We start from the raw sequence: 23,365 nt of genomic DNA, 5'->3' as shown, positions 1-23,365 counted from the left end.
TAAATTCTACTTAAAAATTAAACTCAGGTGACTACCTTTTTTTTTACTTTTCAACTAACAAACTCAAAAATCAAATGTAAGCATGAAGCAAGTACTAAGCTCAGGTCAGAATATTAACTTATGGTTGAAGTACCAGCTGCCAGTGATGTCTGAATGAGGAAAAAAATCAACTCATCTTCTCCCTTTCTAGCAGAGACTTAAAATTTGAGTTATTAAATAAATAAATCATCTTTGCTTATGCTTGTTATTTTAAACTGTATTTACTTCATTTACAATATAAACTGTGCTGTCATATTTTGAAAAGCTACTTTCTGGCAGAGAGCTAGACCTTTTCTTTTTGTAAAAATAATACACAGCAGCAAAGCTGAAGATGTCGACTCTTACTGAAAGTGTTTTTTTTTTTAATTAAAGAAAGGCTGCACTACCAAAAAAGAAAGAGTATGAGGCAGACTGTGCAGAATCTCTCTGTGTGGGTTGCCTTCCTTGTTACAGGAGCAGAACAGTGAGAACCTTTTCATCTTTGTCTTTCAAGCAAGGGACACAGACATGGGAGTTTCATCTGGGGTAGATCAGATAAAGAACCATCTCTAGTGTTATTTACACCCAAAAATATATTCACACACACAGATAGTGGTAATTAAATTTACTAATACTTTTAGTGGGAATTTTCAAATTCTGAGATTATTTTAGAGATCTTGAAATAATTTTAAATGGTTTTAAGCAAATAGGATCTGTTTTAAAAGACAGACAATACAAGGTTTTATAATGTTCTACACTTGAGTGTATCTTCTGAAAGCAAGAGTCTGTTTTGAGAAATAAGGCTTGTGCCCAGTGCACAGTCCTTAGCTGGCCATAGCAGTTTATCACAGAGAGTTCTTGACACATAATCTAAAGTATAATACAAATGCATTAGACTACCTCTTCATTTCAGCAATCTGGTTTTAATTTTTATTAGGTCTCTAGATTATATAGGGGCTATGAAATATTCAGATAGTTACCCTCTTTCTTCTTTTTGGACCACCATTGATTTTCTCAAAGAGTAAATTCTTGTTCTGAAAAGGAAAAAAAAAAAACCAACACAGCCATCAAATCCATTACACTCTTCTTTTAAAACACTACTTCTGCTATTAAATACTATCAAGTCTAAAGGAGTGTGTAGTTTTATGGGAGAAATAAACCACAAATAAATATCTGTGTATTCCTACTAAGATTCACAGTTCGTCAGGAGCAGTCACAGACTTACCAACAATTTAAAAGCCAGTATTTTTCCACTATGTTATGCCCTGTGTTCAGGCAATAAGGGCTTCAAGTATGTGCAGAACAGTCTGGATGTTCCCTATCGTGTGATACATGGTATAATTTTTTTTTTTTTTTTAAGAAAAGGCAGAAGGAAAAAGAAAAAATAAGAATGTGAGGGAGAAGAAGCAGGAGTGCTGCCTCTGGTATATCTTTATATATATTTGAGGTGACACAAGAACAGGAGCAAAAAAATTTGCTTTACAAGGGATTTTCTAATTCCTTTTAAAAACAGAAATAGGCGTCGTTCCTACTGTTTTGTTGTCTTTGCTTATTCCCTTCCAGATATCAACACTTCCCAGTGCAAAGTTCTGCTGAAAGGAGTTCAGCGCCAACTCTTCCTTTGTTTAAGCAGTGCCCTCAATAAAGCTTCTAAAAACCATTTGGTCTATAACATTTTTAATGGCAAACCTTTTAAAAACTGCCAGAAACATCTTGGCAGAAGAGAAAGTTATGATGATGAGAAAAGAAAATGAAAAAAAAACCAACACAAAAAACCCCCTCTGACCATAGTTTACATAAGTGCATCCACATATTGTTGTATTTCTTATAAGTAGTGAATTCTAATAAAGTCTGGAATAACACACACATGTTCAACACATTTTGTTTCAATTCTATGTTATGAAGAAAACCAAAACCAAACCCTAACCTGAAAACGGAAGGAGAGAAGAATTACATGTATAAAAGCAGAAGACTATATAAACAAGGTCATTAATTCTGCTATAAACAACTGACCCAACATTGATTATATAAATAGAAAGTGTAATTCTAGCACGAGACAAATTCACCAAACACGTCTAACTCTCTCTGCAGCCTTGATATGAGAAAAAACAAACATCTTCAAGTGTTACAATGAAATCTGCCAAAATTGTCTGTTTTGTACTTCTTGTGTTCATTAAACCTCAAATTCACAAGGCCTATCTCTTGTCCAACCTCAGTTATTTTGTCTGAGCTGTTCCAAAAGGGAACAGAGATGAAGTTGGCCAAGGGGGACATTCTTGGCTACACATTTATGCGAGCTCGCTTCAGGAAAACTTAAATTTAACATTTTAAGGAAACTCAAGGATGCATGAATTATTCTCCTTAGGAAACAAAGCACCATCAAAGCTTCTCTTTCTAAAGTATTTGACCTTGTACTTTCATGAGAGGAGAAAGGGTGTTTCTGAAATAAAAATAATTTCATGGACTACTGGAGCTAGCATTTCTGTCATTCTGAAAAATTTCTTACAATTGAACTACCCCTGCTTTAGGAAACCATATTTTGTTTAGTCTGTTTGAGAAAATGTTTTAAGACCCTAAGTACTGCTGCAGCATTATGTGGAGTACAAAGCAAATATGGTTGTGGAGCATGAGCTAAGAACATACTTGTATGATAATAGCAATCCTGAAAATATGTTCCACTGCGTAATGGCCTGACCTCATCAGCCACCTAAATCTGCCCATGAAGTGTTCATCCTTCACTGAGAGGTTGTGAAGGATGAAGGCACAGACTTTTCTTCAGTTAAAGATACACCTCATGTAGAGACATGCTGCATGTGATTTTCTACTTTTCCCTCACTCCTGGAGCTTCCTTTGTATCCTTTTGGCTACTTGGATTAGAGTACCACACGCTGGGATTTGGGTGGAAAAAAATCAGAAGTTAAAATGCTTTAAATCAACCAAATATGTAAGAGGTTTTTACATTTTAATGCAAATTGTATAGTGTAAATTATCTTTGTGCAAGTGTTTCTGGATGCCAACAACACTTCTTCAAACCATCCAAAGAGCCTGCAACCTGCAAGATGCAAGAAAGGCACACAGAAAGTGTGTATGTCCTATAAGGAAGAGCCTGAACTGGGGGAAAAAAACCTGAAATCTTAGAAACTGTAGTTGTACACAAGGATAGAAAACTCCAAAAGTCACTCATCCTACAATTTCCACTGTCCCCTTTGTGTTTTCCCCATATGAGGAGAGGGGAGGAGAGTACAAGCCATGGATCTCACTCTATAAACAGAGTCTGTTCCTGAGACATCTCATTGGCCAACATATTGATATATGGGGAGCTGTCCCAAAGACAGAAAAATTCTTCCCACTCCTAACCCAGTATATATTTATTATGATTTATATATTTGTAACTGCAGACGTATTAGCAGTGTTTACACGTAATATTCAGCATCTGCATAACCATGTACTTTGCTGCATGAGACAGCTTCTAGACTGGCTTGACCCTTATAAAATGTGTGTTTTCCACAGGACACTGCAGAGGTCCCACAGCTCTGCAAGCGTGACAGTGTGTAACCAAAACAACCCAACCAACCTGTTTCTGTCCCAGGAGGACAAACAGGTCCTTTTTTTATGACCTGCTAATGGAATCTGGGTTTTTCTGTGGTTACACCAAGGAACGCATGTTGGCTCACGGGGAGCTGTAGCACTTCCTCAAGCACACAGTGGTAGGAAAAGGCTGGGGAGAGGCTCCCCGGGAGCTGGGAGCACATGCCAGCCTCCATGGGCCCAGCAGACACAGGCTGCAGGAGCTGCAGCTGGTGATGACAGCCCGGTGCCCACTCAGCTGGCAAGAGCTGCTGGAAACACAGTCTGTGAGCACACAGCCACCACTGCCCCTGGCCCCGGGCTCTTCAACAGCAGAAGCAGGAGCAAACTGTGGTGGGCAGAGGGAATTTTAGGCACTGGGGGCAGTGGGAGGGTGAGGATGCACAGCTACCCACTAGGCAGCCCACTGCCAGCTGTGCTGGTCATTTACAACTCACTGCAGACAACAGTGAGTGCCCTAAAAGATCTTATCTACTTCAGCTCTGCTTTATAAGCAAACAGCTAATTTTTAGAGTGTTTACCTGATGTTTCCAGAGAATTAAAAATAAAAAGTCCAGCTACAAAAAGATACCACTGTATTTGTATTTTTACCATTTGGCAATATGTAATTAGGAGATGACCAGGGTTGTTCTCCTGGATCTCAGCAGAATATTTGCTCATGCACATGACCAGCTGTTTCATCGCTAATTAAAAAGATCTGGACTTGGCTTAGCTGCAGCTAAATATGATTACTGTTTAGTACCCAGAAGTGTTTTAATCCATACATGAGCAGCTTTTTCTCCTGAATTAGTAGTGATGGATGGAGACACAAAAAAGCCCAGGATTCACTAATGATTTACTATCATTTATTAAGTATGTATGTTGCTGATGACAACACAGTATGTATGCTTGATTCTGAAATACTGCTACAAGACAAAGATTTACAGAAGTGCCTTTGTAGTCTTCAGAATGGTATTATGAAAGTAAAGTACTCATGAATAACAAGAAAACTACCAGCCTTATCTGGCATAAATAAGAACGTTCACCATCTGGTGTTTTTTAAATGAAAACCTTTGATGATAATTACTTAGAATGCAACAAGTTTCCAAAATTTGGATTTTTGGCATGATTCTCTCCAGAAATTTAGCACTCACATAAGTAATTAAGACTATAAATCTTATACTGGTTTGATTATGAAGATGAATCATTGTCTCAAAATTACAGCAAGAGAAGAGACTGCCAAACATGTCCATTTATCGATGTATGCTTACAGAGCACTGGTTTAGTGCAATCTGAAGTGAAGTGTTACAACAATGTAAAATGAGATTTCATTATTTGCTCTACAAGCATAAATTATGATCATTGTTATTGTTTTCCTGGCGCCTGAAAATGGATTTGGGATTGGACATTTTAACTGATGTAATCCAAGATTAAGTGGCAGAGCTTTCTTTGGAGCCTCTGGCCTGTAGAAACAGTCTAGTTGCAGTTATTAAAGTCCTTGTATGCTCGGAGCAAGATTCTTGCCCGTAGTGTAGCTCACTGTTTATTACATGTGATGTGTCAAATAGGTGTTCAATATAATACAGTGCATAACCTGACTAGAGGAAGAAGCAGTATCAAGTCCTCCAAAATCTTTAAGGTGAGGAGGATTTCTTAAGGCAAATTGTCATCCTAGATTTTTTAAGCTGTTTTAAGCTGCTGAACTCCATCTATCTGTATTTTCTTTCTATTTCTTATATATGTAGCTGAACAGTGAATAGTCACTGAACCTGGATATTCTTTCAGATTAAGGCCATCTTATGTTTTGAAATCTTAAAATCTGCACTAATTTTGGCTGCATGTTCACTGTAATTTGAAATGTGGTTTTTTGCACTTATCAAGCTGTCATGCTTTGGGACAGGTAATAGAACAAGGATTTCTGCTTTCTGTTTTTCTGGGGTGTTTCTCAATCACAAGCACAATTTCTTTTTTTCAGGCCAAGTTCACCTTTTTCGAGAAGTTTCCCTCAGGGTGATAACTTTTCCAGCATTAAGGACAATATTGTCCTCAAGATTTCATAGTGTCCCACACAGCAAACATTACCCAGTTTCACATGCAACAAAAATAAGCAAGAAGCATGTACTCACCCACTTGCCCCTGTTGGGATAGTCATGCTCTGGATCAAAAAGGTGTTGGTGCAGCTGGTATTCCCTGCTGAACTCTGCTGTGTCTGGGGTGTTTTCCAGACACCCATCATCAACTGCAAAAGAAAGCACGGAGTGCTCAGTAGCTTTGAAACACACAATATGTGCCACATTAGTCAGCAAACTTCTTAAATGCAATCATGCAATTAAAAAAACATAAAGAACTGGATGACTGGAAAATACCAGTTTTTTTTTTTTTTTTTTCTTTTGAAACAAATTTTTCAGAATGTATTTATTTAAAAAAAATCCTCACAACTTAATGAAAACTGAAGGAGTTTATTTTCCAAGCTCTTTCCCTCCTTTATGCTTTTCTTTCAATTATTGCACTTGATTTTAACTAGAATTGCATCCTGTTCTGATTCAGAAGAGATATTCTTTTCCCTTTTAAATGCTCACAAATCATTTTAGAAATTGGTAAGGTAATACTTTTGGAAGTCATGGTAAAACAGTGCTGTGAGCAAAGACAGAATTTCTTTCACTGAGTAGCTAGCTCTTCCTGGAGCTCCATTTCTGGTTTGCTACTTTGTTCAAACTGGCTGAAAATCATTTCTGCATCATAAGACCTCATAAAAAATGCTATGTAGGATAAGTTTTATGATGAAAACATTTCTGTAGATTGGTAACTAATCTAATTGGTCCAGAAACCTCCTATAACCATAATGGATGGTTTTGTGGGCAGTGTCACATCAAGATTATATCCTTTTAAAAATCAACTTAGGGTCTTTTTACCAAAATAAGTCATCTTTAGCTGACACAAAGGTTCAGTAACCTGAGGCCAGAGTAGCTTTTTGGATACAGTCTGCTCCTGGAGCTCCCACTGCTCAGCCAGCATGGGGAGCTTGCAGTCCAAGTTCCTCTCAGACATACCCAAGGAGATCCTACCAGCCAGGGCATGATGCTGGGCATCCAAACAGCGGCAGCTGCCAGAGCAAGGCACTCCAGAGCACACACCTGTGGACTTTCCCTTCTGTCCTTGTGTGTCATCATGTAAAAAGATCTGCAGATAGATTGTCTTTTTCCCTCAGATGTGGGTAAAGCCTTGACTAAGACTGAGTTGATTCAATGACCTGAGGAGGTTATTCTGAGTTCAACAGATCCAGCTTTCTCCCTTTTCTCATTGGGACTGGTAAAAAAATAAAACTGCCAATAGAAAACAGGGGAAAACTCTTCATACTGGCTAAGTAACTCAGAAATTATTAAAACATTTAGAAATCATTTCAGTCTCATCAGGGGCAAGGTTATATCAAGAGAGAAACAGGTGACAACAGAAGTGTGGTAGACCTCAGAGCATTTGTGTCTTTTGGTAGAAAACACAAAGGGCAGCTGGACACGTGGGTGTCCTCTATGACTGCTAATCCAAAGTCTTCCACTCAGCTGCTCCAGGCTTATGCATTCCTGCTGTGGAATGTGCATATGTAGACAGTAACTGGAAAAATTGTTTTCCATTAAGCAAATCCACAGACCTGATTGAGGAAGGCCTCTGGTAATTTGTATGCATAATACAGTCACCACTTGAATTTCCATTTAAGGCTCTGAAAAACATTTTACTCTAATCCTAGCAGATACTATCTTCACTTACGGCATACCTATGACAGAGCCATTTATCTGAGCAGGCAGCACTTCCCTGCAAATCCCCCCTGTTCAGATCTGATTCTATTAGCTTAGCTAACAACTTTTATTTCACCTAAGACAAAAAAATTGGAAGGATTTTCAAAGGCATTTCCCTGGATGCCATGTTTTTAATTTATGTATCTAATAATGAACAGAAGTCTAATGGGCAAGCACGGAAGACAGAAGAAAGTCCATGTGTGTGCTTGTGTGTGTGAGAAAATCTAAACCCATCATTTGCAACTTGTCAGACAACAAATTGGAAGATGAGGTATTATTCCAGAAGAGATGAAGGCATCATCACCAAATGGGCAGTAATAGGAAACAGTAAGGGAGGACTATTTGAAATGTTGTCAAATTTTTGAATGAAATGCAAAAACACTTCAAGTGTTTTTGTGAAAAAACTTTTATAACAAGTATTATTTTCTTATTAATTATAAGATAGCTAGAACATTTTAAATAAGAATACTGACAACTGTTCTGCATAATCCAAATAATATAAAAGAAGACTAAACAGAAAACATTTTGAAAGGATCTCTTAGCTGACAAATAAAAAATCAGAGCTCTCATTCCCAGTTCCAGGTCCCAAGGCAGCCAATGGGTGTTTTACTACTGCTTTCAGTCCTGGAAGCCATTCCTTGGCTCAAGCAAGAGGAAGGGGACCCATTCTCTCAGGGTATGTGTGCATCGTGCACACGCAGGGCTGTTTCAGTGACCCTTGGGCAGCAGCCCCCAGGCTCGGTGCCAGCGCAGTGTCAGCCTGGGGACAGACAGACAGACAGACAGACAGACAGACGGACAGACGGACAGCCAGCCCGCGAGTGCCGGCCCCGCTCTGCTCTGGAGGCTGCGCTGCCCAGCCAGCCCTGCCGCTCCCCTCTTCTGGCACGGATGAGCTGCAAAGCCGCATGGATTGGAGCCGAGGGATCTTAAATATTGACTCATGGTCTGGGTTGGAGATCAGGGCAGACAGTTTCATTCCTCTTGGCACAATGAGAGTCTCTAAAATAAGGGTAAATCTCATCTGTACAGAGTAACTTTTTTCAGGGGCCAGCTTAAAAATGAACTCCTTTGGGAACATGATGCTCTCATAAATCTCACTATCTTCTACTCTGAGATCAAGATGATTTCTTCCACCTTCTCCAGTGTCATACAGCAATACAGGATATGCACATATTCTTAAGAAAAGATTAAAAAAAAAAAGCTCATCTGAAACAGTAAAACACCCAATTTCTTAACAGTTCCTGTCCTGGGGCATAGAATGAAAAAAACCCTCATTTCTGATGACAGGCTGTACAGTGCTGAAAGACAGGATGATGTACAGTGAAGCCAGAGGTACAAAGGGCAGAGCTGAATTACCTGTTTTTCCAATAGGGCAGGGATTTGGAGGGTCAGGATATCCTTGATCTTCACTGAAATCCTTTGGCACATTGTCTCCTGTCAGCTCAGCCACGATGTTTGGGATATTGCCATAAGGACCCAAGTGCTGGAGACCCTCATGGGCACCACCTAGCAAAGACAATTTATGCAGAGTCGTTTCACGAGATTAAAGTGTAAGTGCTTTAGCTGGTGCAAGTAATCTACAATTTAAAATATAATATCTCTCTCTCTACATATATAATTGTTTTAGAGACAAATCCAAGTTTAGATTTCAAGTATCTCTTTTAGAAACATAACCATGTGACCTAAATCCAGTAACTTAGATAATTAAAAATGAAACTAGGAAACACATATTATTAGTCTTACAGTTGTTTTTTTCCTTAACTATGAAAATTTTAGGCAAGAAAATGCAAATAAATAGACATCATGAAACCTGATATATCTAAAGCACAATTATCTTCAGTCACTGATACTATTACTGTTCATCATGGCAACTAACAATAGAAGATATTGGCATCATGGCAGGAAAACAATGTCAATGATGCTGTAGAAAGAAACACTACCTGCACAGACTAGAAATACATTAATAAATTAAGTCACAAGAGGGCTTAAGATATTAAGGTCCTTAGGCACCCAGGGCATTCTAGCAAATTTGGTTGTGTACATCTAGAAAAAATATTATTAAATGAAACCAATTATTAAATGTAAATTTGCATTTCCTGTTGTAATGATGAAAAGTGATGAAGAGTCCCTGCTGTTGATGGGAATTCTTGCTCACATATACCTCCACAGTAGTCAGTGTGTTACAAAGCATCCCAGGCAGTGACTTCACGCTTTTGCATACAAGATTTTCCCCGTGGGACCCAGAGCAGCATCACTGCAGGGTTACAGCAGCAGAGTGCAGCAGGTTCGTAAGCCAGTGGCAGAGGACACAGCGCTGGGCCTGCTGTGCTTGGGCACCTGCACCCAACACTGCTGCGCTGTGCCCACCTCCCACACACCTCAGTGGGCGCCTGCCTTTGACAAGCAGGGCCTGCCACTGAAGATTTGGGAACCCAGCTCAGGCCATGCTCTCTATGCCTCTCTACAAATAATTATCTGTCCCAGATCTTTTATGCATGCCTTACTGGCCAAATGCATCCACAGGCTAAACCCCAGCTGCTTGTGGAGTTTTTTTTTAAATACTATTGTACACTATTCTTTTGAATTTCAGACATAATACGTTAGTTTCAAGCATGCTCTTTCTCCCTGAAAAAGACATCTACCACACACACTGCAGCAATGGAGTTGGTTGTGTGACAGCAAAGTATTTTTTTTAAGCCCTATATAATGAGGGATAACAACATACAGTCAACATATAAATTCTACTAACAATGAATTGAGAGAAAAAGGAATTTGAACAATTGGAAAATATGAGTTAAAGAATGAATGCAGACACAACTGCTTGGGTAAATAGCAAAATCACCATAGTATCATCAAATAGTCTTATTTCAAATTTATTTATTTTTCATAGATCCAGAGGATGTGCATAAAGCCTCTGAACATGAAAGTTGCTCCAAAAGAATAATTCAAGTACTCCTGTCCCAAATTACAAATAAATATTACCAGCCTAAATCATCTTTTATATAGCCAAACATTGTAAGCTAACTTAATCACTTGCAAAAATTGCTAACAGAAGGCACTCTTAATACAAAATTCAAATTTTGTATTCATTTCTACATTTAGAAATGGCAGTTGAAGCAAATTTTGCAAATTGATTTTGCAAATGACCAGTTGGATGTTGGCATTATAGCAAAGAAAATTAGTCTATAAGCACATATATTTCCATTTTATTTGCACAATGGACTAAAATCTAATCAATGTGCTAATTTTCCCCCTCAAGGACAAGTCTCTTATTCTGTAATGCAGTGTTGCAGAAAAGATATGTAACAAAACATAAAACCACCCCTATAAAAAAACTGCATCTCTGTTATATGGGAATTTGGCATGTAGCTGCCACGAGACCTGGTACTAAAACCAGAACAGCACTATCCCCACTGTGAGCTTTATAACACCTTTAGTCCACAGCCCACACAAAAATCACACTCATAACACAATAATGCTATGGTGATGAGGTTAAAAAAAACTATAACATACATTTAACCTAATGTAATTTAATATCATGTCTAATATATAGCATAAAATACTTCTTTTGTCCTGAGTTCCTCCACATGAAGATTGATTACGTGTACGTACTTAAAAGCACCAGGTTATGATTCCGCTGTAAACTACGGGAGCACGCAGTCAATACGTGTTTGAACATCCTGTGCATAATGGGGCTCACTATGGGACAATCCATCAGATAGAAGCCTATCTGTGCTTGCATGTGGTGCAGACCTCTTGGCACCAAAGCTCCATCCATAAGGAAAACAGAGGTACTTAGCAGGCTCCAGTGTGCTATATATACATGTAAGTTTAAACCGACTGCCAAGAATTCCCTTGACTGAGTACAAACCAATCTTTTTATATTAATATAAAAGATTGTTTCCTTTACGTATAAATGTCCACGATCATTTGAGGGTTTTTCCTTTCTTTCCAAAAGAGCTGCAGACAATAGCACCTGCTCTGGTGCCATAATTTAGCATACTTGAGTGATTTAATAGCATCAGCAGAACTCATGTCTTATAAACTCTGATAAATAGTACACTCAGCAAAGACTGCAATAATAAAAATGAAATTATATGAATATATGAGGTTGGAGTACTATTACAGTAACTCTCATTAGTTGCATTAGTTTTGGTATTATAAAATTTCTGATTTAAAGAAACATATTAGGATTAAATACACTGCAGCTACCAAGTCAAAATATTGGAATACAAACATATACAGTCAGATGTATATAAAAAATAGCAGAAGATCAGTTTCTTGAACCTTGAGGCAGAGCCTGAAAGAAAAAGACAAGGCAACTCAATACCAAGAAACTTTTCATAATTTCCTATCCAGAGGAATCATGAGAGATATTTTTGTTAAATTATTCAAACTTGGACTACCAAAAATCCAGAGTAGTACAGACAATACCCTTGTACTGAGCAAGGATGAGCTAGATAAATCTGTGCTTTTTTCCATGTCTCCTTACTTAGATGAACAGGCTTTTCTTTGTTGCATACTAACAAAGAAAACACTCCAAAACAATCAGCTCCCTTTCATGTGCAGGATTTTTGTGAGCATTTATTATTAGGTATTTCACATTCCTACAGGATAAACTAGAGGTTTAGATCTCTTGGGCTAAGATCAGCATTGTCCTAAGTAAGCTTTGAATTTCATTTAAAATATATGCATATATGTAGTAATCTAGCACTAGTCTTGAACTGCTGCAGGGTGGTAAACAAAAAAAAAAAGAACAACGCCCCTACCATTATTATAATTCTGGAAAAGTACTTGATCAGCTGATTTCAGTTAGAGATCCTTGGAATGATTACAAGTTTAAAGTGCATACATTTCAGCTCATTTCTTTGTAAGAGCAGTAGTGTCCCACCCATGAAGACAACACAACCACTCCATTCCTGGAGGACAAAAAAAAAAAAAAGGAAAAAGAAACATAAAGAGCAACAGAGCAACTAATTTCTTCCAGGTATCGAATATTTCCCTGATCCAACACATCCAATGGAAATGCTGTTAGTCCACTGAAGTTTTAGCTGCTGCTACCCATCTACTGGTCGTGCAAAGCACTGAGAACAAATCTGTGGAGAGCAAACCTCCATGTCAAACACAAACAGGCAGTGCTGTCCCCCAGACCCCAGAAGAGTCAGTTTAACAAAGTCAACGAGAATGGATTTTCAAGAGTGAAAAATTTTTGCAGAATATTTAAAGAGAAACAAGAGGACAAATTTGCCTTTTAGTCTAATTGAAACCATCTCCCATGTCACAGTGAAGAAAGAGTTTTCCCAATCACAAATTCAGAAAAGAGGTAGTCTGGCCAATCTTAGCACAGAGATATGAAATAGGAAGGATAATAAGCATGTGTTTGAGTAAGTAAATCCCAAATCCAAGTTAAAGCCCTTTCCTTAGCAAGTCATACTAGGTGCCTCAGAGTGTCCAAGCCCCTCACAGATTCACAGAGGCTCTTCTGCCTGAGCAAAAATCACATCTCTTATCTCAACCTGTACAAACTCCAAGCACACTTGAGCTGCAAGGGAAGCCTGATACAGCTTTTCTCATTTGCCCAAGGTTCCCAAGGGAGAAAACACATATTAATCAGAAATGTAATACCATACTTCCTACTTTGCAAAATCTTTTGTTAATCTGGACTATTTGTTCCTATCTCAAAAAAAAATCTTCAAGATTGTTTACAATGTCTCCCCAACACATCAGAAATACATCTTTTTCCTATGGGAAGTGACAGCTTCCCATACTGTCTTGCACTTTCATCCCCAGTCACCTTGCTGTATCTACATTTGTTGTGTCATTGTCACGTTCAAAAGGAACATCTCCCCGGTGGAAGGCAGGTTTGACAGAATGCTCCCCAGTGCTCTTACATGTTAAACTGGGACACCACCCACAAACTTGCTTTTTCTTTTATTATCTGCAGGACCATCATCATGTAAACTCTCAAAAGATCCTGAATGCAGAAAATGCATTTACATTTTCCCTACCCTTTCTGACACTTCAAAGGGCTTTAAAGGCCCAATGCTGTAATTATAATTCTGCTAGCTTCATCCTAGAGAGTCCTATCCTGCTTGCTGAAATTGATTAAGCAAAGGAAGTGAGAAGAACTGAAAAAATTATAAATGATCACATTTTGTCTATTCCACAGAAGCTGCTAAATAAGAGAATAGGGAAGGAGAAAAAGCATAGGAGAACAAAGAATGGAAAAATGCAAACCTAGCCAACTTCCTTAACCATTCAAGAGCATGCCTCGAGAAACACAAAAACACTACAGCTATACATGCTCAGGCATTCCAGACTTGGCTTGTCTTCTCCTTAATGACACAAAGTTTCTTAAAATTATAAGGACTAATTTTCTATTTCTCTGCAGAGGGGCATTTTTTTCTAAAGCCTTAAGCACACAAATCGTACAATTACTGACCTTGCTTTCAGCAAAGAATTCAGTTTTATCCAATATTTTAATTACAAACAGTACAAATATTTAAGATATTAAAGGCTCTTATTGTGAAATAGGACCAAAATAATGCCCATGCCTCTCACAATAAATTTATAACAGTAGCTTATATGTCATTATTATTATTCAAATTGTATACACAACAAAAAAAATCCAGCAGCCACTTGCTGACAAAGCAAAAAAAAGAGAAAACAGTTATGTCTGCCTTGGTTGAACAGTCCTCTGATGGGCTACATTAAGTTGTCCTTCAGCTGAGCAGTGGCTCTTGTACTTCAGCACATGAATAACCTGACACACAGTGCATCGTGCAGCACACAGACAGGGGCCCCTCTGCCACCCTGCCTTGCAGCCCCCACACACCAGCAGAGTGAGAAAAAATGAAACAAAGCCAGCAAACTGCACCCTCCTGTCACTGCCACAGCACAACCTCACTACTGACCACGTGTGCAGCGTGTGGTTCTAGGAAACACAGCAGCGAAAGGAAAACAGTGACCTCCTTTATCCCATGAGGGATGGGACATTATTTCAATGCAAATAATGCATTGTGCCTATAAATGCAAATGTGCCAGTGAAAGACTGTGAGACTTTATTCACTAGCACATTATTCACTTGAGACCAGTTGCACGAGAAGTCCAAATGCTCCATCAGTGTCAACGCATTCAGAGAAAAAGACTCTTCTCACTCCTGTAACGTGAAGCCTGGATGCACCAGAAGTATCCAGAACATCCATGGTTTTGTCTCTACTGCACCACTGAACATCACAACATTTTCATGTCCATTTCCCCACTCATATCCATTCCATTCCATTCCATTCCATTCCATTCCATTCCATTCCATTCCATTCCATTCCATTCCATTCCATTCCATACCATTCCATTCCCCATTCAGATTGCTCAAAGCCCCAGTTCGTTCAACAGCAGGTTTAGAACCTTCCCATGCCTGTCTGCCAGCTGCTACAAGGCAGATTTCCCAATGCCTCAAATGTCCTCCTTGTGAGCATTCCCAGTGCAGAGCTGGAGGGCTCCAGCCTCTGCCCTGGTGAGCCAGCATTAGTCCAGAACTCCAAAAGCAGAGGCCTTGCCATGCAAAGCCACCCCAGTCAAGATGGGGCTTCTCTTGCCCTTGGATGGAAGCACTGGCACCCAATGAAGATGCGATGGAGTGGGAGATGAAGATCCCTGTGGATAAGACCAGGCCCAGTGCTGTTCTTTGCTGCTGCAAAGGGGGCTCAGACCAGCTGACCTGATGGGCTAAAGCACCCCAAGGGGAAGGACCAGCTCCTGCAGCTGACAACATTCTTCTGCTCATTCATCCCTGCAGCTGAGCGCTGCTGGGACTCTTCTTCTCACTCATCCCTGCTGCTGAGTGCACACACCATGGCAAGCACAGGGAGAAGAGCTCTGGAAACCTTTGGAGAGTGCCGGAGATCCTACCTCCTGGCACAACACCAAAATCAAGAGGAGGAGACTCCTCTTTTCTAGATTTCGAAAATATCTCTTCATAGAACCAAATAATCTCTTCATAGGACCAAGTAAACTTAAAAGTATTTTCTTAATGCAAGTTAATTTAAAATTCAGCTGGGAGCATGGGAAATGCAGCTGATTTTGCGAAAAAATGTAGAAAGGTACAAATCCTGGCATGCTCACAGAATCACAGAATATGTAGAGTTGGAAGGGACCCACAGGGATCATCAAGTCCAGCTCCTCACTCTGCACAGCACCATCCCCAGGAGTCACACCCTGTGCCTGAGTGCATTGTTCAGAAGCTTCTGGAACTCTCTCAGGTTTGGGGCTGTGACCACTTCCTGGGGAGCCTGTTCCAGTGCCCAAACACTCTCTGGATGAAGAACCTTTCCCTAATATCCAGCCTATTGAAATTACCATTACCTTGGGCCCTGTCACTGCTCACCATAGAGGAAAAATCAGTGCCTGTCCCTCGTCTTCCCGTCATGAGGAAGCTGTAACTGCAGTGAGGTCCCCCCTCCATCTCCTCATGAGAGACAAGCAGAGAAAAAAATCTTTAAACACAAGGGATCATCATAATTTGGCCAACCTTCACTGATAGACTTTTTAAAATACTTTGGGACCATATTCCAATGGTAGATGGAATTTTATAGATTCACATTACATTTCTCTATACCTTCTGCCAATAGTAGAAAATACAGTTACTATAAAGCATCAGACAATACAGAAGCTATCATGTTCCCTCTCCTCTTCAGGTTTCTTACATCTCCTACTGGATTTTTCCCTCTACTAACATGTACAAAAAAATCATTGTGGCTACAAATCCCATTCTAATTGATTAATTATCTTTAGGTAAATGACAAGCTACTTAACTCTAAATCCCTACAGACCTGCCATCTATCCTTCCCAGAAGCTGCTTGAGATGGGACTCATTCTCCTTTGGTGGCATCTTTTAAAGATGACTTTCTGACTAGCAGCAGGAGTCTGTACCACATAACAGGGGTTAGCAGGAGGTTTTAAGAGCTGGAGTCACTTCATCTTCTTGGTTCCTCAGCAGAGGAATGTGATGCCTGCACACTCTCTTGCAATCACAAGAGGAGGATGCTTCAAGAGAAGGTTTCAAAGCCTCAAATCTAAATGGGTTCCTCAGTCGTATCCACCTGCAAATAACAGATCTAGAGAGAAATGGGGATTAATTCTCTTTTCTTCTTTTGTTCTCCATTGACTGACTTCTCTGACAAGAATACTGGATTTGAGAATTTCCCCTGCACGTGCCCAGCCACACTGAGAACACAGGAGCAGCCCTGCACCCCTCCTGCAGCTCTGGGCCATCGAGGAAGGGCAGCTCCCAAAGTACACTGGTGGCAGAGCTCACAGGGCTAACACCACTGCCCTTGCTGGATCCTGCCCTTGCTCCTCAGGAGGCAAAGCTGGGAAACACATTGAGGTGACCTGGTGTGACCTCCTGGCAGCAGCACAAACACCAGCTTGGCTTTCCTATTCACTGCTGCTCATGGCTTATGAATTCATATGGAATCAAGGATGTTACAGGCCAAATTTCAAAGATTTTTCCTTAATAAAAATAAAGTCACACCACCTCATCATTTTCCTGTTTGTGGAGTTAGAGGTATAAACATTTTGTGTGCAGTTTCTTCACAGACCTGTGCCATATCACTCAGATAAACAGAATTCACTGCAAGTCACTACTGTCATTTGGCACCATCATTACCTTTTAAACTCAGAAATCAGCATTCTAAGGCACCTCTCTTATGACATGCATCACTGCCCAATACTCAAATTCTGGTTACACTTAACACTACAATTTTTTGAACAAAATGCAGAGAAAATAGGTATTTTTAGTCAAATCTATACAAATCTAAATATTTACATATTGTTGTATAAAAACCTGTAGGTTTGCCACTTCAATTTAATCTTAAAAGTTTGAGATGTCCTTATGAAATTTTGAAATAATATTTTCTGGGCTAATTAGATTAAAAAAAAAAACAAAACAAAAAAACCCCAAAAACAACAAAACCAACACACACACAGACCAAAACCCACAACAACAAACAAATCAGCCTTTCTGGCTGCGGGAGGTCTGCCCCAGCTCAGCCCTGAGCAGCTGCCCCTCATTCCAGCACTGCTCCCCCCGGATGCTGGCACAGGCTCTGGCACAGAGCACAAAAACTGCAGCAAAGAGCTGCAGCCACCACACTGCTGGGTTTGCTGAGCCCCAGATATGGCACAATTACTCCCTGCAGTCACCCGAGGAAGTCCAAATATACTGGGGCATAAGCACAGCACATGTTAACCTGAAAGTGAACGAGTGCAAAGGTCAGTTCTGCACTGGTTTCATGAAGGAATTCATCAGCAAAAGTTTTTGTAACTTTCTAATACAAAGATTTTACTGTTCTTGTAGGAAACAAGTACCTGTCTTGCAGGACAGGACAGACAGCAAAGCAATACTCTTATTTACTAAGAAGAAAACCTTAACTTGCCTTATTAGTAAAATGCAAACAGAATAGACACTATTAACATGCATGAGTAATCTGCATAATTTTATGGACAGCAGGTTTGCTGTAGAGTGATATTTGTACAGGGGCTGTGCTGACAAGCCATTGATTACCAGTTGTTAGTAGACATATTTGCATAATGTTCCAGAGTCTCTTGAATTTTATCATCTCAATCTGACAAATAGTAATTACATTTTCCTAAAACAATAAACATACTCATTTCCTTTCAAAACAATCAAATAAACCCCAGCCTGTTTCCAGTAGCTATGAGGAGTCTCTGCAGGAGAATCAAAAGCCTCCCTGAGAGGCACTGTATTCTTAAAACTTCTTTATACCTGCAAACAATCACAATTTAAGAGACATCATTTAATGCAGCCACTGAAGTTGACAGCCTTTTCTGCAGACTGAAGACTTCAGGCTCTGGGCTGTCATGCCAGCACCTTTACCAACAATCACTCTGTTTGGGTGGTTTTAAGAAATAAAAACAACTAAATCAAACAAAACCAAACAAACAAACCACACAAGAGGCTTTCTGTTGTACTGAATTTATGGTAGGCAATGATATTTGCAAAAGCAAAATGGGACTTCCCATTTCCAATTATGAAGCTGAGTGCTATAAACAGCTCAAGATGAGCTACTGGTGCCCCCATGCGTTTAAGTGAGATTTTTACTGTTGTCCTATGCAGGGCGTAATAGGCCTGAAATTTACATTATATGCTTATTCCCTTCCAGTCCTCAGAAAAAAGGAAAACAACTGAAAATCAAACAATAACAAAAAAAAACCCCGCAAACAAACAAAAAACCCCAAAACCTTAAATATTGGCACAAAATTGTAAGCATGCAAGGAAAGAAAAAAAAAGTGTGGTCTCTTACGTCATAAATGCCCTACCAGACAGAAAAATTAACTTCTGTGTTTTTTGAAATACTGTATGTGTTTTTTTATTTTATTCTTTTGTTCTCTTTTAAGATAGATGCAGCCCCTTTCTCATCTGTAGAAACCTTGAATATAGCCCAGTAAGGCTTACATATCTTTTAGTGATAAGCTGAGAAATAAGTACAGAAACACAGCTACTAAAAATCCCTATTTTGATTTTCTATGTTTTCCAGTCTTTTTTATAGATGCTGCTAAGTGACAAAAAGCCAGGTGTTTATAGATTCCAACTTAAGAAAAGGCAGAAATTTCTTTCAATTAATAAGCTTTAATATTTTTTTTAATCCATCAACAAGAAAGATGTATTTTTTTTTTTAATCTGTCAACAGGAAAATTATCTGATCAGTTCAAAAAGAGAGCATATGCTACTAAATGCATTTTCTGAAGAGTGTCCTTTTTTTAGTTTCGCTTTTACAGAAATTTTATGGTTAAATACGGTTAAATATCCATGGTAGGCTTGAGAGAAAAAAAAAAAAGAGTCATCCTCATCTGAGCAAGAGGGGAAAGTTAAATATGATAAAGCTACTGGATTTATCATCTTTTAGTTTTACTCTATGACATACACAGATGGATTTTTAATTAAAAAAAAAAAGGAGAAATAGAAAACATTTGTCCAACCTGATGTTTGTGGAAGACTGTACAGACAACTGGAAAACCAGCATTACTTCAATCTAACAAACACTAGAAAACTTTTGATACTTATACAAAGAGATGCATCATCTGATTTTGCTACCACTGTAATTAGAAAGTAACATCAAACAGATGAGATTAAATATTTGCCAGAGATTCAATTTGCTTATGTTTTCTAAGGTTTCTCTTTTTAAAAAAATGTCTAGAGAAAAAAGGCAAATAGAAATTAAAATTACTCACTTCTACCATCCATCCCAATTTCTCTATGTGTGAACATTCATAAAGAAGAGAAGGTACAGACCAAATTATGATCTTTAAACTTAGTCTCTGTTATTAAAGTTTGCAGAAAAATGTGTGTCCATCAAAGTTTCTTAGAAAAAAAATATATATACACTTAGGTCTGCAGTTATCTGTAGATAGCCTGTAGATCAGAATGAGGCTAAATAGAGAACAGAGACTTAGGATGTGTGGAGTCTTACTGCACTGTCAGACTGATTTAATTCTGAGAGGAAGGTTGAGGGGTTCTACCCTGTTTTGATATTCACACATAAACAATAATATTTGGAATTTCATACCTTCAACCTCTTGCTGTCATGCCAAAATAAAATCTGGTTTGTTCTGTTAAAATAGCAACACACTGAAACATTATGCCAACATCCTAACATTTGAGCCAGATATTTCCAATTATTTACATAGCCATAAAAGACTGATTCCAAGGAAAACTTACACAGTGTGAGATCAGAGTACTGGCCAAAAAAAAATAAAGCTGAGCCCAGAGCATTCATCCCTGCAATATGGTTTTGAGGTGCTACTAGTGGACACAGGGAGAGGAGCACCCCCAGTGTAAGGTTTATCCCTTTATCTCACATGGCACCACAAACACTTGATCTCTTCTGGTTTGCAAATGTTTCTAAAAATCCATGGAATTTGGACTCTACAGATAATATTTGTTTCATGAAAAAATACTTGTAATATATGTATACATAATATTCAGGAATAATTTAGCAAACCAATTGTTTTGAGGACAATGCCAAGACAACATAACTTTTTCTGCAAAGCCTGTACGTTAAAAAACCCCTCTACTTCTACCAAAACCATTACATTAAGGAAGGTGTAAGATGGATAGTGATTTTAAAACAAAGATCAAGCAACAACATGATGAAGACATCTATGACTTTAGCTCAGGATATTTTCTGTATCTATAAAAATATTAATTATTACCAAAGCATACTGAAAAAAAAATAATCAGAACTCTAAACAGAAATTAAGTACCTTCAATGCTCTGTGGACCAACAAGATTGGTAGCCTGGTGTGCTGGATATTCTACCCGGGGTCTGGCAATGCCCAACTGCTCCATAACCCCATGGAGCAGCCTCTGAATATCTGCTTCAGTAACCCTGTCAGGTGTCCTGGGGCTGTGGCTAAAAGCTGAAGCCAATCCAAATGCCAGCAGAAACACCATGTTGCAAAGCAAGGTAGACACCATAGTGGCAGCCACTTTCATCCTGTCAAAAAGAAAGGAGTTTGATTATAAATTATAGTGGGGGGGAAAGGTCCAATACATGTGGTGGAGATAACACCTGATCCTACTACTGGACTTTACAGTTTACTACCTCAGGCTCTAGGGCACTCCAGTCAGCTGGAAACTGGGTGGGGGGAGCCAGGGAGGGCATAGGGTAGATAAGTTCTTCTCTTCTAAAAGAAATATGAAGCAGCAAACTGCAATATCAATTTGCTGATTTGCATTTTCCCATAACATTAATTAATAGTCATTGCTAACAAAACGAATCCACTTTTTCATTTGACAAGAATACATCATCCACTCCACCATCCACCCGTCCACCCCCTCCCTGTTTACTATGCTATTTATAAAGCTCTGGTCTAAAAGCCAAGAACTCTTCATTCCAGGAATTGTGTTTTCCAGGCTCTATTCGTTCATTGCCTGGAAAATCAATAATAAGAGACTGCCGAACAACCTGGATGTATTTGGTTTGCACCTTAAGACAAAGGCTTCCGATGTCGTATGCACCGTCTTTCCCAGCTGAAGCAAATATGTTTGTTTCCTTGAATCTCTTTCACTAAATGGCAGAACAGTGTATTTTAATTAGGAAAAAAAAACAACAAAACCAACAACAAAAAAAAGCCCACAAAAAGCAAGTACCGCTTACGGTCCTCTGATAGGCTGAATTTTAATCAGAATGTTTATTTTCTTAAAGCTCCTTTCCCCGTCACATCAGAGTCTAACTGAAATGCATCACTTCCAGTCCCCTGGATAACCAAACCCTCCGAGTTCCCCTTTTATTCCTTAACAACGCACAGCCGCCTGATTTCTTCACGCCAGACGTTTAAAGATGCTCCAGTGCTCCAGCCTCCGGCGCAAGGCACCTGGAAACGTTTTTGAGGCAAAAATGGCTGAAAACCCCCAAGCTGAGAACATTCCCCGCTCCGCCTGTGCGCGGCTCCCCCGCCGCACCACGCTCCTCCCGCAGCCCTCCCGCTCCATGGCCGCGGGAGCCGCCGCTGCGGGGGGAAAATCCCCGCTGACCCCCGCACCGCCGCGCCCCGGACAGCCGGGCCGGGATCCCCTCCCCTCTGCCGGCCCGGTAGCGGCTCGGAGCCGCCGGACCGGAGCGCCCCGCTCACCTCCCGCTCCCAGCGCGGCTCTGCGGGGGCGGCGGCTCCGCGGCCGCGCATCCTCCGTGCGCAGCCACGGCCGGGAGGGAGCTGCCCGCGGTGCCGCCGCGACCGAGCGCTGCTTTGTGCCACAGACACACAAAGCTCGGGGGGTATTAAAAGCCTCCCTTCTTAACATAACGGTCTAAAAATGAAACTGAAGGGTTTTGATGTATTAATGGTGACAGAAATAAGATCTTGCATATTCCCGGGAGAGTATCCATCTTCCTGCTGTGATTTCTGTCTCTAGAATAACATGATCAGTGGTTTATTACAGGGTGATAGTGTTACCTAACCGCAGGTTTGCAGGGCAGCAACACAGCAACCATCTCCAAGGACTTGGAGGTAAACAGCTCCAGATTAAGCAAATGTAGACACATCATCCAGAGCGGAGGTTACCAAAAAGATAACTACGAAAGTATCTTGCTAAATGGAGTCTCTCATCTAACACAGCTTGGCAAAAGGGTAGCTTCTAAAGGTTGTTTTATGTATCACACCTTCACTGTTACTGAGGGGAATGCATCACATCCCAGTTTAATATAGCTATCCACAGAAAAACTCTGAATTATACTATACCCCATAAACCACAACATTCCATGGAATACGCTTGCATGTGTAGATTTTTTTGGTTTTCTTTTTTTTTTTTTTGACTGGTCTCTGGTACATTATGCAAGGTGTAACTTGCAGGATTTAACAGTAGGGCCTTCCAGTTGGCATCTAGTTTCTTTCTGCAAAATATAATCAACTTCATATAAAGGGCTGTATGTCCAAACTGGTCTGCAAAACTTCTAAAAACAGAATTTAAACTTTAAGAATTTTTTTTTCTGCCACAGCTTTCTTTGTCAGGGCCCTGCCAAATTCCCCCTAAGCCAAGTTTAGATGTTTCAAGACTAGCTTGCATGGATGATCAAAAGTAGCTTACTGCACCACATAGGATAATATTAATATGTACCAAATATTTTGAATGCTAATGCAGCTTTGACAATCCCAAGTCCTAGTCTTCTAAACAAAAATCAGTGTGACACCTCACTATTACAGGAGTCAGACCTCATTTTCTTCCTGACACTGCCTTTATCTCCTTCTGTCCTATTTCTAGCTCCTACCTCCTTGCCGTGACAGCTGGAAGTTGTTTTGCTGATCCTTACTTACCTTAGTGAGATGATTTAAACCCTGGTGCTCTGGTGCCTGCTCAGCCTATTGAGGGATGTGCCAGGGGATAGAGCACATTGCCAGGAGAAGCAGCCTCCTCTTTGGATGGTGGTGAGCTGCCTTATTCCCTCCTTTACTTCACGAAACTGAAG

At 39.8% G+C, this 23,365-nt stretch overlaps 1 protein-coding gene across 5 annotated transcripts in view; it reads right to left on the bottom strand.

The window, feature by feature from the left end:
* Positions 1 to 23,365, bottom strand: part of LOC134420370 (neuroendocrine protein 7B2-like) — a 41,632-nt gene that overhangs the window by 5,693 nt on the left and 12,574 nt on the right. The window contains exons 1-7 of one of the 5 annotated variants that reach the window (XM_063160492.1): positions 22,035 to 22,100; positions 21,709 to 21,776; positions 21,389 to 21,469; positions 20,664 to 20,896; positions 8,736 to 8,885; positions 5,712 to 5,824; positions 999 to 1,052 (exon numbers count right to left, since the gene is read on the bottom strand). In XM_063160492.1, the coding sequence (XP_063016562.1) occupies positions 999 to 1,052; positions 5,712 to 5,824; positions 8,736 to 8,885; positions 20,664 to 20,896; positions 21,389 to 21,469; positions 21,709 to 21,776; positions 22,035 to 22,085 (750 nt within the window). In that variant the 5' untranslated portion in view covers positions 22,086 to 22,100. The other 4 variants (XM_063160493.1, XM_063160494.1, XM_063160495.1 and 1 more) reach the window with 4 other exon arrangements.

The sequence above is a fragment of the Melospiza melodia genome, chromosome 6 (genome assembly GCF_035770615.1).
Source record: "Melospiza melodia melodia isolate bMelMel2 chromosome 6, bMelMel2.pri, whole genome shotgun sequence".
Classification (NCBI taxonomy): domain Eukaryota; kingdom Metazoa; phylum Chordata; class Aves; order Passeriformes; family Passerellidae; genus Melospiza; species Melospiza melodia.
Note: the sequence above shows the minus strand (reverse complement) of the source record. Positions and strands in the feature narration are given on the sequence as shown.